The sequence below is a fragment of the Doryrhamphus excisus genome, linkage group LG14 (assembly GCF_037039965.1).
Source record: "Doryrhamphus excisus strain RoL-2023G ecotype Guam linkage group LG14, RoL_Dexc_Guam_v1.1, whole genome shotgun sequence".
Classification (NCBI taxonomy): domain Eukaryota; kingdom Metazoa; phylum Chordata; class Actinopteri; order Syngnathiformes; family Syngnathidae; genus Doryrhamphus; species Doryrhamphus excisus.
Window position 1 is genome coordinate 10,935,243 of NC_136370.1, and position 16,146 is coordinate 10,951,388.

General features: G+C 39.1%; 3 protein-coding genes across 5 annotated transcripts in view; 2 read left to right on the forward strand and 1 right to left on the reverse strand.

Annotated features, from left to right (window-relative positions):
• Window positions 1-16,146, forward strand: part of babam2 (BRISC and BRCA1 A complex member 2) — a 94,458-nt gene continuing 78,312 nt past the window's right edge. The window contains exon 1 of the mRNA XM_058089944.2: window positions 1-121. The gene's annotated coding sequence lies outside the window, so the exon portion shown is untranslated. The remainder of the gene's footprint in view (window positions 122-16,146) is intronic.
• Window positions 4,159-7,199, forward strand: mrpl33 (mitochondrial ribosomal protein L33). The gene is made up of 4 exons (XM_058089956.2): window positions 4,159-4,302; window positions 4,600-4,618; window positions 4,691-4,797; window positions 6,950-7,199. Exons 1-4 carry the CDS (start codon window positions 4,281-4,283, stop codon window positions 6,997-6,999), a joined length of 198 nt encoding a protein of 65 aa, XP_057945939.1. The 5' UTR covers window positions 4,159-4,280; the 3' UTR covers window positions 7,000-7,199.
• The window catches only part of rbks (ribokinase), a 30,686-nt gene continuing 20,608 nt past the window's right edge, over window positions 6,069-16,146 (reverse strand). For all 3 annotated transcript variants that reach the window (XM_058089948.2, XM_058089950.2, XM_058089951.2), the window contains one exon: window positions 6,069-7,629. In XM_058089948.2, coding sequence (XP_057945931.2) covers window positions 7,456-7,629 — 174 coding nt within the window. In that variant the 3' untranslated portion in view covers window positions 6,069-7,455. The remainder of the gene's footprint in view (window positions 7,630-16,146) is intronic.

The window sequence follows — 16,146 nt, forward strand, 5'->3', positions numbered from 1 at the left end:
TTTTAGAAGAAATACTCTTTATCTGCATTTTGGTGCTGCTCTCTACATCTTGGGGTCGCAACGCAACGACCTACCTGCCAAACATGACACTTACCACCTTTGAATTAACTGCCAAGTGCAGGTAGGATTGCAAGGTTTATATTGTGTGTAAAGCATTTGATGTGTGGTTCCAGTCCTGCCTCTGTCTGAAACTTCCATGATATGTTTATTGTTATTAGCACACGAGACAGCTTTTTTCTAAACAAAACAAAATGTAATATTTTAATCAAGATCTTGTGACACTGCTCATGCTTAACGTATACATATTGTATGTATAAAAATCTATTTGTAGTCTATTTTTGACACTCTAATCAAGCCTGGGCTGTGTCTGTGGTGCCACTCTGCAATAATATCAATCTGCTGGAGGAAGTGCTGTTTATTTGCAATTAATTTGTTTGACATTTTCATCCATAGTCATAGTCAACACAGGCCAACAGGAGATCACTCACTCACAGTGCAACCAAATAAAGTAACACATGTGGAACATACAGTTTAACTGCACAATTTACCACAATGTACCAATAGACCATACAAGTATCACAAACACATTTATAACCCTGCGGGTTATGACCGGTATCGGAATCGGCAGCATGAAACCCTGATCACAGCACCCCAAGTTACTGTTGTTTTGGTTTCACCGTGAGTGAGTCAGGCATTTGGTCTGATAATCTCCTGTTGGTTTGTGATGTGTGAGTAATGGGGTAAAGACCAAGCTGATTCGCGGAATATAAATAACAATTCCTGAAGCAAGTTCAAGTTTGCCTCAAGCTATTTGCTGTGCAACTCAAGCTTTACCAATGAGATATATTTTCTACAAATAAATTATGGAGATTATAAAAAATGGCAGGTTTTCCCACAAATAAAAGAATGTGAGATCACTGGCCCTTAATTTGTAAAACCTTTTGTGTTCAAAGCTGCACCATCAAAATATCTCTCCCTTTTGATCGTACCATACTCTGGCTACAAACGTAAAAAAACATGCTGTTTAGAACAGTAAACATTATATAACCTAAGAGGGGGAAAATCCCATTATAAGTCATTAGTCCCAGCCATAGAAAAAATACATAGTTAGGTTCTGACAAAAGCTTGGAAATTATGAAGAAGTGCATGCTGCTTGTTGCCTATGACAGAGTGCCTGAGACTATATGAGTCACCAAATCACCTACTATTAATGGGTTATTATAAGTCAAAAGAACAGCAAGGCATTGTTGTTGCAGCTACAGTTATGTTAGGTTCAGAAGTTTTTGTGCCTTCATAAAGTAGCCCAGCGGATTTAAAATAATACTGTTATCAACATGCAAATTAAGTGTAGAATTAATACACGCACACAAAAAATGCTAAAATATGGCATTACTGTAAGAATTGATTAGCTTTCCAGTCCCTGTCATTTTAAGACAATGAATCAGAAGTTACTGTATTTGTTTATTATTCAACTATCAGTGTATGTGTGTAAGTGATCTGTAAGGCAGTATCAACTCTTCTACAACTTTGTTTTTTCTTGATGCTTTTTTTTTACTTTATATTTTATGTGCGGTTCACAGGCCTATAAGAATGTGGTACACAAATTGCCCAGGGTCCGCACTTTGGACATCCCCGATTTACATATTTCACAGGGAGGGGGCAGTGCTAACAAATGAGTGTGTTCATGCTGTGTTTTCGTAGCACTATCACTAATTGAGCCCCGTTACAAGCAAATGCTGGCACCAGGATTCCACAGTGGTTCACAGTGATTGAGGTGCGCCCCAGTGGCAACCCTCTTGTGAGGATTAAACAGTAAATGCATAATGAAATAAATACTTAAATGCTTTCTTTTTTAGACCTTTTCCACATGTAGCAATGTATTTGTAAAACCACATATTCCCCTATGTCCATTTATGAAAAGAAGGGTGTCCACACAACCTCATGTTTTAAAAACATCTAATACATCTTTGGGTCACATGGCAAACGAGTGTGGAAGAAAGGTTGAAAGAGTGAAAGTGCTATGAAGTAGGACAAGAAAAGTGTAGCTAATGTCCGGAGTGCTTGTAGAGTGCTGAATGAGTAGGGAGGAGGAATGGAGCTGAAGCAAGTGGTCTCAGCCTCTTTTTCTCAAAATTAACCCAGAGTGACGCAAGCTCCTCCACACATCCTGACAGCTGCCTGGTTACAGAGCTCAGCCTGTCCAATAACATCCATGCTCATTTCAGCCAGCAGCCCTTCCCACTGGGTGCACAAACACGGCTCATTTTAGCTCCATTAGATGAGTCTGACTATTTACTGTTTGTATGCAAAGTATGCACAAGTGGAACCATGACGCAACCCTCATTTTCTTAATGAAGATAAGCTGTGCGGGGAAAATTAAACCCCTCTTCCTTGGGTCCCACAGTGAATGTCAGACAGCACAGTTTTATCTTTAAGGTCCCAAAAAGGTTGGTTGATTCAGAACAGTCTCTTGCATTTACTGAGAATGTGAGTGTTTAATTCATGAAACTCAGCCAGAAGGTTTGCTGTGTCTACACTATTGTCAAAAGCATGGAAGAAATACCAGGAAACAGGCCAGTGCAACTTAACAGCAGGACCACTATCTGCTTTTTTTTTTTTTTTTGAAACAAGAGTGTGCTCGCTAGAGGTATTCTGACTGCTGTTAGAATACTGGGATGAGATTCTAAGAGCCATTGTCAGACCATACCCTGGTGTAGTGGGTCCAGAGTTTCTTTTAGTGTGTGACAGTACCTGGCCTCATCTTGTTGTGTATGTTTTGCATGTCTTTATACTGTATGAGAGAAGAAATAGTGCAATTGCAACACAAAATACAGAGACAGACGAAAGTGGACAAAAGCAAGTAAGTCACACAAATAAATGAGCGACCGTTACTGGGAAAGAATAGAGAAACAAGTGAGATACAGGGAGAATGCAACGACACGAGCGAGAGATACTGAGAGAGATGATAATGAAAGGAGTGAGAGATGCAGTGGGAGGACAGCGACACAAGTGAGCGATACAGAGAGGACAGGGAGATAAGTGCGAGATACTGAAATGGGGCAGTGAGACGAGTGAAAGATAGTCGGAGAGTGGACAGCGAGACAAATGAGCAATACGGAGAGAAGACATCTGCACAGTTATATAGAGGAGAAGTGAGATGAATGAGCGAATGGAAAGGCAGCAACACAAGTGAGAGATAGTTGGATACCCATTACAAATGCAGAAGTTATTTATGTTACCTCAGCAAAAATGTAAATCCAACTCAACCAGAAACCTGATGGCCATGCAGTCATTTTAAGTTACCTATTTGCTGAGATCAATCAGTCAATGTTGTGAGCTGCAGCACTAAGTTAAGTTCTGATCTGGGCCATTTTAAGATGGTCTGCTTGATTTAAAAAAAAAAAAAACAAAAACAACAAAAAAAACAAAACGAAAATGATAACATCATACCAACAATAAAACAGCTGAATCAACTCCATCTCGATCAGGAATTCCCAGCAGATGCTCATCTGCTGTTATGGCAACCAACAACATCTGACTGTGAAAGGACAAGAAAAGAAAAAAAAACATTCTAATCATATTATTGGTCTGAAGCTTACAATCCACACATCCCTTCAGCATGAAGACACAATCTTGAGTTACCATCCGTAAAAAAATAAATGACTTTCTTTTGTTCAATACTTTGGCTATACATTCTCCCACCTTCATCAGCAATGTTCTTGTATGTAACTGCCAAATGTGGGAAATAATTATTTGATCTATTTTTGTAGATCAAATGTCCTGGTTTTCATTGTGCCATAAAATTTTCAAATGAATATTTGTGAAATACAACTTCAAAGACACATTTATCTGGTAAGACTTTGAAAAAGATGTTGTTTTCCTACAGGCTGATTTTTCTAATGCAAAAGAGACAATGTTTCTATCATTAGGTTGTATTATTTCGACATTTCATTTGCAACATTGAAGACGTCACTTTGTAACAAGGTTGGTATAATTCATATATTTCAGTCTTTTACAATATTATTGTAACTTTTATTCATTAATTCAAAGTTTTCAAATTGAAACGAATATCTAGGTTTTAAATCCATCATATACTGTGTATTTGTTTCAAATTGTTTATTCGAACTCTGGTGAAAAACGCGTTGCCGAACGGAAGCGGAAGTAAAGCTCACGTCATCGTTGACCCGGAAGTGTATGTCTCAATGTGACTTACGAGTTTGGAAACTAGAGTAATGCTTTTTTACCACGTATTTAATAAACCTTGCTGATTTTTTGGAAATATGTTCCTTACTTCAGTCAACTGTGAGTATTCAATACTTATATAAGGTGCCCATATACAAGGATATATAACAAGGATGTGTGAAACGTAATCTAGCAACGCTTTTTATCAGCGAGTTCGTTTCCAAGATAGCATATATGCTAATCTGTTCTATTCAGCGAAACAGGAAAAAACAGAACGTGCTTGTTTTGTCTTCGATACGTTCTCATTGCATGGTTATTGAACATTATAAGGAGGACGCGAATTGTCGCTCCCCCCTTTAAAAGGTATGAAACATGAACACGCTTGGTACCATCTGACGGTCTCTTCTTTCTTTACAGTGGCCAAGGCAAAATCCAAGTAAGTAATGATTAACTCTACATTTTTACACCCAAAGCGAGAATGCAGTGCTTATGTTGTGTACTCTTCGAGGACCATCCTGGTGCAGATGGTGAGCGCTGCCGGGACAGGCTACTGTTTCAACACCAAGAGGAATCGTCTTAGAGAGAAACTGGTACTGCGCAAAAACGATCCATTAGGTAAGATGCGATTGTTTGTCACATATTGTTAGCATCGACAGCAAGGCAGCTTAAGATGATACAATCATGTATGTATTGTATATTTTTAATGAGACAGGAGGCGATATATGAGCGAAGTAATTTGTCAAATCGAGTATTTAACAGGAAGACACATTTGGGTTAGGGTTAGGTGTGAATTAGCTCACATATTGCCCTCACCAAAACACAAGCTACTGTTGTAGCCTGGCAAGATGAGACTCAACTCCTATCCCTGACATCACTTCCTGTCCACCACTCACTCTGTTCCCTTAGAACACATACGTATATAGCAACACACAGCATGAGTCTTATTTATGTTTTAAATGGCTTATTTTGTCACCCATATTGGCTAACCCGAGGTGACCTTTAATAGTGTTAAAGAAATGTATATTAGGTTTCTCTGCTGTAACTATGAAAATATTTATAAATAAGGAATCCTACTTTGCAGAAATTCACTGATGGTCGGGTCTAGAACCAATTAACTGTGATAAATTACGGATTGCTGTAGTCTCTTTGCTCGAGTCACAAGTAAGTGTGCCAGTGGTTAGTTTTGGTTTCAACAACAGCTGCACTGAAAGTACTAAGATCAATAAATCTTAAATTCAAGGCAACCAGCCATTAAATAACAAATTGGATTGGCAGTACAAATGCATTTTATGTTAGGAGGAGGAAGAACATGTCATCTTGATGATTTCTGAACCAGTATGCTCCTAATAATGGTAGGGGCAACACTGTCAATGATCTCAGGAATTCCAAAATAAGTTTACTGTACATGCTGAAATAAATCAAAATGCTGCTCTACTTGACCTTTTTATTTTGAAGCACCAAGTGTCAGACAGATTCCCAGTCCTCCGTCCAAATTTGGCAATGCCGACCAATCATTAAAAGCAATTTACACCTACATTGTGTGTACTATTCCAGTAAAGAATAAATGTTATGTAAGACTACAGTGATTGTTGGAAATCACCATGAAGGAGTGGCCAAACAATGGGCTGTCACGAAGTACTGGAATGTCAAAGAACGCCCCCCTACCCACTACTATGTGACAGTACTGTATGCATTACATAAAATTGCCATATACAATCAGATTTTGGAAAATTAGGTTGTACATCAATAAAATTAACCAGGAGAAAATGAAAAAAAAAAAAACCCAGCAGAATACAAAAACATGAAAAAATATTACTGCTAATATTATGAGGAAAATAAGTAGCAGAGTTTAAATATGACAGAAAAAAAGTGATTTATTCATACTACATCTACATCACAAAGCCAAGATAGGTTATTATGGACATGCATACTATATACGGGTCCTATCATTCTTCAGTATGTGGCTCTCAGTGGATAAAGTTTGGACACCCCTTTCTATGCATAGGGTCGTAGTGTCGATTATATAAGAAAAATGCGTCAGTGCCGTCTCTCTGCTCCACTTTCTCACTCCACTGCGTGTCCTCCGTGGATGCTGGCGCCCTTTGAAAATATTTAGCAACTTTCCATGAAATCTTGAGGCAGTAGAAATATCACAATATAAAAATAACCAATGTATTGTACCTAGCACACAACATTTTGTTTGGGAATATGTGAGGTATGTCATGTAACAATCACAGGTTATGTACAATATTTCATCCCCTGCTAGCTTTGTCATTTGAACCCCTTTACAAGACAAAACAATCATTTTTATGGTAAGCTTACTTTAACAGAGTGAGACTTTTCCGATTAGCAACCCCAAAGCAGAGACTGAACTAAGATACAATTAACAGTGTTTATTAGTGAAAAGCAACAAAAAGTTCTTAGTACAAATAAGCCATGTGGGTAAAATACATTGGATAAAGTGTAACAAAAGGAGGCACAGCCAAAGTATGAACATCAGAGCTGCTAGGTCCTAGCACAACATGTGACCTGATTGATTTGATCCCCTACCAACCAGTAAGAAGTGGTTATGGGCTCATCTTTGACATTTGTGCTTGCCACCAAGGGTTTCCCCATTGATTACATCCATTTCATGCTCTTTTTCTGGATTTTTGATTGATGTAGTCTGTCTGTCGCTGTTAAAATAAACCCACCATTAGATGGACTGTTCACATCTTTGGACCTTCAATGTCTTTCCAGATTTATAATCTGCTTTCTCTTATTGCAGTGAACAAGCACGTCCTGTTCTTTGAGAAGAGGAAAATCAGATCCATCTAAAAATGGGCCGGAATATATGGACAGTTAACCTGTAATCTTTCTAAAAGACATTGTCATATTTGTTTATACCCCGGGTAGGATGATTTCCAGAAATTAATACCACAAAACAAACTTCCATGTTGATATAAAATATTTATTCATTTGGCATGCCATCACCGCCATGTATTTTGTTATTTCTATATTTTAGAACCATTCAAAAACATAAATGACAAAGTGAGTTTTGTGCCTGTTCATGTCACCATGTCGCAATCTGTAAAACTATTCCAAATAAAAACATTAGAATGAATTCTTCAGCTTCATTGTGCATTGAAGTTATTGTTCTGTATGCTCTATATACGTATGTACATCATTATTGTCCTTCAATAGTTGATGAGATGGCTCAAAAGCAGCATTATTGAATTAAAAAAAAATCTAAAAATCTAACTTCCGGTTAGATCCATATTTGTATTTCTGCTCTCAAAAAAGCTCAGCTGCTAAATCCTGTTTATGTGGAAAAGACGTCTGCGTGCCCATGGCCTGCACGCTCACTCCTGCCACTTGACCTGCTCTCCGGGCCGCCTCCTCCAGTTGCATGGTGGGATAATGAGCCATGTAAAATGCCAGCGCTCCAATGAAGCTGTCTCCTGCACCCTGAGGAGAAGACATAATGGAACAATGTGTGCTTTAATGTTATCTGTCTTGGATAATACTGTACTTTTCACAGTACACACATACTACAGTCATGTATATAATACCAGTGGCATTTACAATTTAGGAATAACTATTTTCAGTACCTCAACCGTATTTGGACAATTTATATAACTATGAATAAATTACCAATAGTAAAATACCTAAAGGAGATGATTTTGTCGACTCAGAAAGCCGTCACCGGTAGGGGGTGCTATGGCACATGACCCTTTGACAGTCTATTAATATTACACATTGTGGACACATTTCAGCGTCCACTTATTTTCATAAAATGCTGCCCTGTGATATTTAGACTGTCTAATATAAATTGGAGATGTGTTGCAACATTGCTTAAAAAGAAATAATGAATAAAGAATACTATAAGTGCCTTGTTAATTACACTTAAGCAGCTGTAGCCATAGTTGTCAACAGTGTTGGACCATGATGCATGTCTCAACCATTGATAGAGATGGAATGTGCTGTCTCCACCCTGGAAGGGGAGGGGGGGTGTTGGTGGCTATGATGGGATGGGGTGCCAAAGGGTCGAACTGATGGGAAAAGGCACAATGGCATGTTGCGACCTGTTCGTGTAAAACCACAACCCCCCCCACCCTGATCCCCTTTTTCTCTCCCCTACACACTGGTTCTCACAAGTTCACTTCATTACTCATCACTCTCAGAAGACTTCATTGCACTCTTGTCACCCCCCCCCCTTCAACCTCAGAGTAACCATTTCAGGGCCTTGCTAATGACGCTGTCAGAACAGGTTTGTGGGGGGTATGACTTGCGATGACAAGGGTTCGAGATACGGGAATACAGGAGATACACAACAGAGCTAATGGACAACGCTACTTCATTTTAATACAAGGCATGTGATACAATTAAAAAGGATCCACTCTCTTCCTGGTCCACACTACGGGTGTGACTCCTGGACTGGAGAGATGCTGGAAAGAGTGAGATCACGGCTGAAACATTTCACAGGCTTGTTGGATTTCCGTGTTGGGACCCATGTTGTGTTTACGTCTCCTGTCTGGTAGCTGGGCCGGGCCACTGCGTAGCAAAAGTGATGCCACTCATGAATTGACACTTTCTATTATTGAGCCATTGCAGGCAATTACATTACTACGGCAGCCATATTGCCAGACAGTATAGGACAAGTAAAAATGAAAATATACACAAAGAATAAACAGCCTCCAACTGTATGTACATAATGTGTTATCAAACTTGTTTATTAAAATTGTGCAATCAGCATGCATGTAAATGTGCAATTGTTAAAGCGATACCACACATTCTCACATGCTGTAATTGAATTTAATGACCAATGTAATCAAATGTAAATAAATCAATACCAGTTAGACTAACTGTTTAGCTTGTCCAACTATAACAGTCAGGTGCAAAAAAAACATCTTGATTTTCCGAGTCCATATTCTTAGAAGCCTGAGCCGTTTAACATGTTCAGTAAGCTTTTCGGTGGACTTGACTACAATTACAAATTACAAAGTCGACTGCGTCAAGAGAATAAAAACAGTTCAGCAGCAATAGTGTTATTTTAGCAGTATTCTATTTATTCATTTTCTACTGCACATGTCACAATCTATCCCAGTTTGGTTGAGAGGTGGTATCGTCAATCACATAAACTTACAATCATTCACATGCATTCATACGGGCAATTTAAATGAACAATTAGCTAGGAGACCCGGGTTCAATTCCATCCTCGGGCATCTCTGTGTGGAGTTTGCATGTTCTCACCGTGCATGCGTGGATTTTCTCCGGGTACTCCGTTTTCCTCCCACATTCCAAAAACATGCTAGGTTAATTGGCGACTCCAAATTATCCATAGGTATGAATGTGAGTGTGAATGGTTGTTTGTCTATATGTGCCCTGTGATTGGCTGGTGATCAGTCCAGGGTGTACCCTGCCTCTCGCCAGAAGACAGCTGGGATAGGCTCCAGGATAAGTGGTAGAAAATTAATTAATGAATAAATTAACCTAACGTTATATGTTGACCACACATGTGAATGTGAGTGTGAATGGTTGTTTGTCTATATGTGCTCTGTGATTGGTTGGCGACCAGTCCAAGGTGTAGCCCACCTCTCGCCCAAAGTCAGCTCCCGCATATTGCCACGACCCTCGTCAGGATAAGTGACATAGAAAAAGTACGTAAATTCTTCTATCTGCAGTTTGATCCAGCTTTTCATCCACGTTTAATTAAGGCCAGTCGTATCGTGACTGGACCCTCTTAACATCTAAAACATGGTACGTTTGGCCAGTTTGAGCGCACGCTTCCTCTCTTTTGGCATGATTGAAAGAGGTTGTCTAGGTCCTGGCACAATTCCATGCACACGCAGATAGGTAGCGGAGTCATGGAATAACAAGAATGCAACCGGTCCTTGCAGATTCGTAATGATGACACACTTTATCATAGAAATATAAAATACAAAGACTCATAATGATCCAAAAGTCAAACCCACAGCAAGTTTGCTCTCTTGGGATACATTTGTGTACGTCATAAAAACATGTTAATTAGTTATAATTCAATGAGATTGCTTAATTAATGAGAGCAGCGACCTTGCATAAAATACATAATCAGAATGATTCCAAGTCTGACTGGAAATAGTCCACAGTGTCATAAAAGCAGAATAGAATGTGTCATCTAATGAATGTGATCATTCTTCTTGCAAATAATTAATGACAATGGTGACCGTGCATAAAATAAATAATCAAAAAGTAAAACTAGAAATAGCGCACAAAGTCATAAAAATTCCATTAATACAGCAGAATAGAACATTTTACTGAATCAATACGATTGGTCCTCTTCGATGACAGAGGCAGAGCCAGGAGAGGAAGTAGAAATCACAGCTCGGTAGAGAAAATCAGGTGTCTAGTTTTTGCGTCACCACAAACGAGCCAAGACATTGTGCTTGGCAAGGTGGTAACTCCCTATCTCGCTACCAGGATCTCCGTCTCCAAGACGACCATGTGAGTGATGCTAAAAGATGGATCACATGAAGCTCAACAGGGCTGACATGCATGCCCACCCCTCCCCTTCAGCCCCACTGCTGCTGCCCTCGACACACTTTAGTGAAGGTTAGATCTGGAGGCCTGTCAATCAAATGACACAAGCGCTTGCCGCGGATGAACAGTGACGCTCGTGCCGGTTCTTGACCTTTGTGACTTTCTTGTGCCTGTTCTCTGCTGGCACTCTGCCTGAAGTTTGAAATTGTGATGACAGATGTGTTTGTGAGAAAGAACATTCGAAGTCAAGCGGTTTAAGCCAGGTTCATACCATTAATTAAAGCCAGCAACGCACCAATAATATTCAACATTACAAAACAAAAAGACAAAAAAACAAATGCCGAGTCATTCTGACAAGTCTTATTGTGCAAATGGTTAGACATTTGTGATTTGAGTACTTTTTTTTATACTTGGAGTACACAATTGTTCAGAACAGGTAAAATAATTCATAGTTATGAAACAGTGTTTCTTTTCTGGCATGGCCTCAAAGCACGTACTCATACTGTACTTACTAATCACAGTATATTACTTTTACTGTCATACAAGTGTAAAAATATGCTGGAGTCTATTCCAGCTGTGTTTTGGCCGAGAGGCGGGGTACACCCTGGACTGGTCACCAGCCAATCACAGGGCACATATAGACAAACAACCATTCACACTCACATTCTATCGACAATTTGGATGTTTTTGGAATGTAGGCGAAAACCGGAGTACCCGGAGAAAACCCACCCACACATGCACGGGGAGAACATGCAAACTCCACACAGAGATGCGATTCGATGGGGGAATCGAACCCAGGTCTCCTAGCTGTGTGGCCTGCGTGCTAACCACTCGCTCACCGCGCAGCCTGATTGGGGGAATGAAATTGCAATTTTTAGTTAAGTGTAGAGAAGAAACCTTCCATGGGAATCGAACCCAGGTCCCCTACCTGTGTGGCCTGTGTGCTAACCACTCGCTCACCGCGCAGCCTGATTGGGGGAATGAAATTGCAATTTTTAGTTAAGTGTAGAGAAGAAACCTTCCATGGGAATCGAACCCAGGTCCCCTACCTGTGTGGCCTGTGTGCTAACCACTCGCTCACCGTGCAGCCTGATTGAGGCAATTAAATTGCAATTTTTAGTTAAGTGTAGAGAAGAAACCTTCCATGGGAATCGAACCCAGGTCCTCTACCTGTGTGGCCTGTGTGCTAACCACTCACTCACCGTGCAGCCTGATTGGGGGAATTAAATTGCAATTTTTAGTTAAGTGTAGAGAAGAAACTTTCCATGGGAATCGAACCCAGGTCCTCTACCTGTGTGGCGTGCGTGCTAACCACTCGTCCACCGTGCAGCCTGATTGGGGGAATTCAATTGCAATTTTTAGTTAAGTGTAGAGAAGAAACCTTCCATGAAAATCTCCACTGGAAAATATTTTTTCACAGAGGTTGAAGAACCAGTGACTGTATTCCTCACTCCCCCAGGAGGCCCCCCTGTGATCTTAACTCCCTTTTGCTATGACAGATGGTGCCAACTCCTGAAGCTACAGCCTTTGTCAATGAAAGACACCCTGGGGAGAGCAGAGACCAACTCAGGGGGCAATGCTGACTCACAGTGGCTTCTATGTCCGGAAGCTTCCAAACAGCCGGGGACGACTGACTCCATGGAAGCAACAAGGGAGGAAGCTTGTTCAGCAGATCAAAAAGACCCTTAATTGGACCAATTAGCCTTCTTGCATCTTTGATCCATCTGCAGGCTTAATCTTTCACGCTTTTGTCTTCCACACTGATCCACAACGTGAGACATAGTAGCAAGGGATGTAGTTGTACTCATGTAATTCATTAAAACAAGGTGATGGGACACTTTTGTGTCATCCTCACCCAGACTGCGCTCTGTATAGGAAAGCAATGCATATCAACATTTATTTTTTTTCGAGGAAGGAATCTTTCAATTGCTCCATGAACTCTCCGGTCATGAGATACAACGATGACTAATGTGATCGTCTAGACCGACTGTGTAGCAGCTGTAATGTCTGGTTTAGATGGGGAGGTCTACCTTTCGGGGTAGACCTCCCGGAACAGAAGAGAGGAAATCACGGCCACCCAAGTCTTGGGAAAGTAATATGCCTGTGTGTTCTATAGCTTCATCTAACGGTCTACACAAAACAGATACTGCTTGTGTTCAATTTACAACAAAGTGAAGAAGTATGTGGGTTTGCTTTTTATTTAACTCGTGATGACTCTGACTCAATACCCTGATATAAAACAGTACCCATAGAAAACAGGTTTAGGGTCATACAGTCGTCCCTCACTACATCACGATTCAGACTTTTTGCCCAAATGAAGCATTTTCAAACATAAAAATGTCTAAATGAAGTATAATTCATTATGACCACCTAGCAATTGTAAATATATGCAGGTTTAAATTATCTCACAGAAGGCATAATAATAACAACATCATAGTAATAATACCGGTTACTGTGTGGCCATAGCCTACAGCAAGCTAAACTCAACTCTGAACCCCTGATGTCACTTCCTGTCCGCCATCTATTCAGCTTCCATAGAAGATTACATTTTATTTTCTCAGATTATGGCTACTATATTAGGTAATACAAATATAAACATTACTATAATGGTGTTATTACATGTCTAGATGGAGTTAAGTATGTTAAAAATGTATTTAGAAGATTGTAAACAAGTTTACCATGCCATAACTATGAAAATATTAAATTTTTAAAGAAGGAAATTAACTTTTCACCATTGGGTCTGGAACCAATTAAGCATGATAAACAAGGGATTACTGTACTTTTTTTTTACTGTACATTACTGTACATTTAAACCAACAGGCCCTTTCCACACTCATGACTATTGTCTTATAATTTTAACTTTTGTGTACCCTTTGCTGTAATTTCAACACCGGTCCGTGTAGCGTTCAAGTTTAAAGGATTTTCAGATGCTTTTTTTGTTAGAATTTTTGGTCCGACACAGCGTGTTCAAGGGTGATCAATGAATGTCATCACTGTCAAACAACAAAGAAATTTGATTTAATCGTCCCGATTTTATCAGACTTCAACTCAGGAAGCATCAGAGATTTAACTGTGTCAATTGTTGTGTGTTTTTTGCTACACAGAATAGCAAGTTATTAATTTTAATTAATTTTAGTAATTAATTTAATAAATTAAAATTACAATAAAAACCAAGACATTTTCATCAATTTATATATAAAAAACAAACCAATGACTGCCAGGACAGAGCGTGTTGGCAGGAAGTTGCGCTCCTCTAACTAAAGAAGAGAAACCAAAAGGAGTGAATTCCTCAATCAGCCATGCATGCAGAGCATTCAAATGCCATAGAATAGAACCAATAGAAAATCGACTATCCTTACACATCACAGTATGCAATAGCATGGAAAATACATTTCGAAGAAACCGCATGAGACTTACTGTGTAGAGACTGAGGCACCGTAGCGTAATATCACAACCGCAGTTTTTTTTTTTCAAATGGAGCGTGCCGCTAAACGAGTGATAGCGTCTTTTGAACCCTTTCAAACTTGTCACCACTGCTTAACCAAGGCAGAGCAGCCACAACCAAAGGGTTGATCGTAATCAAAAACACAGTGTTTCTAGAGCAGACTCTCAAGAAATACAAACAACACCGATAACAACCTTTTTTTTCCCCCCCTACTCCAGTAAAAGGCATTTACTGGAAGAGGGATTATTGTGTCCAAAATAGTTAAACACCCCCTCCAAGTTATGGGCCCTTCAAAGAACAGAAGCGGTGGTGTGTGTTGTGGAGATGGGGGGTTGGGGGTTACGCAGCAGGCCTAACCACAGCGAGGTTGCGCTGCTTTCTGCTGACTGATGCAGGCCCGAGAGGTGAGTCACAGAACAGGATGACGATGGTGGCGGTGATGAGGGACGGTGGGAGGCGGGGGTGAATAATAAGGGCAGTAATGTGTGTCTACTTCGCCATGTGGGAGCACAACAGAGGTCATAGAGCTCCCAAGAAAACGAGCCCTTTGTTCCTGAAATGTCACAATGATTTGGACAAAACAAGAAGATAAAGCCGTTTTATTCAAGCGCAGACTCGCCTCCACTTGCTCACTTTTTCCCTTGATGACTTATCACTTAGTTAAAAAAGGTATCTGTAAGGTAGGGTGTCCAAAGTGTAGCCTAGGGGTCAATTGTGACCCGAGGCTTTTATTTTTTTTTTTATTGGGCCACGTCACATTCTAAAATACCACAACAGAAAAAAATTGCAGTAATTTTACAAGAATAAAGTCAACATATTGAGAAAAAAAGTTTTTAAATTGTGGTATTATGAGGAAGTTTGGTAGCATAAAGTTGAAATTTTAAAGAAAAAATATGTTCTTTTTAAATCTTAATTTCAATAAAGTGGCAAAAAGAAGAAATCAGAAAATTCAAACTGTTAAAAATTAACAGACACAACAGCAAAAATGGAACAGCTGGAATTTTAGTGGAAAAAAAAATCCAAAATATCAAGAGAAAAAGACCTATTTAAATGAGAAAAATTGCAATTTACCATCACTTTAGTAGCATTAAGTGGAAGTATTAAAGGAAAAAAAACATTATTTCTTTTTAAATCAAAACAAAATAATTTTGGAAAATTCGGTTGGTGAAAAGTTATCGTGAGAATAAAGTAAAAATTGTATGTGAATAAAGTCTGAAGAAAAAGGTTGAAATAGTTGTCAAATTAGAAAAATAAAACAACAGAAAAAAGCTGCAGTAATTTGAAGGGCACAAAACCCAAACTTTAGAAGAAAAAACTGATATTTTAATGAGAAGGATATTGTCCATTTTACAAGAATAAACTTGTAATATTGTAGGGAGCAATAATTAGTAGCAGGGGAAATATGAAGGAAAATATTGTAATATTTAGGAAATTATTATTATAAAAATAAAGTGATAAATTGCTAATATTATGAGAAGAAAATGTTGAAATATTTGAAAAATAAAAAAATAATTAAAAAACAAGAACAGCAAAAATGTGAAAAAAGAGCACAGACCCGAAGTTCAGAATAATTAATATGCTTTTTCATATATATATTTAATTATGTATCACAAAGCTGAGATGCAGTTTTTTGTTGAAATATATACTGTATAACTACAAAATATCAAAGTGACCCTTGCATCCTTTCGTTTTTCATTATGTGGCCATTGGTGTAAAAACGTTGGTTACCACAGCTTTAAGGGAATGACTCAAATAATTAACAAGCCTCTCCATTGCATCAATGACACATTCAAGGTGGCAGAACCCAAAACAACAGCGGCAGGAAACACAAAGCGAGACGTCGCTGATGCAAACAAGCCACAGAGGTCCATGTAAAATGAGTCAAGCATGACTTGCCTCTTTCAACGATTAGAAGCAAGGAAATTACCCCCTTCAAACCGAAGGTTTTAATAAAATGCTCATAAGGAACTTTTACTTTACTTAATAAACGATCTAAAGGTGGTCACAATGGTAAATTCCTA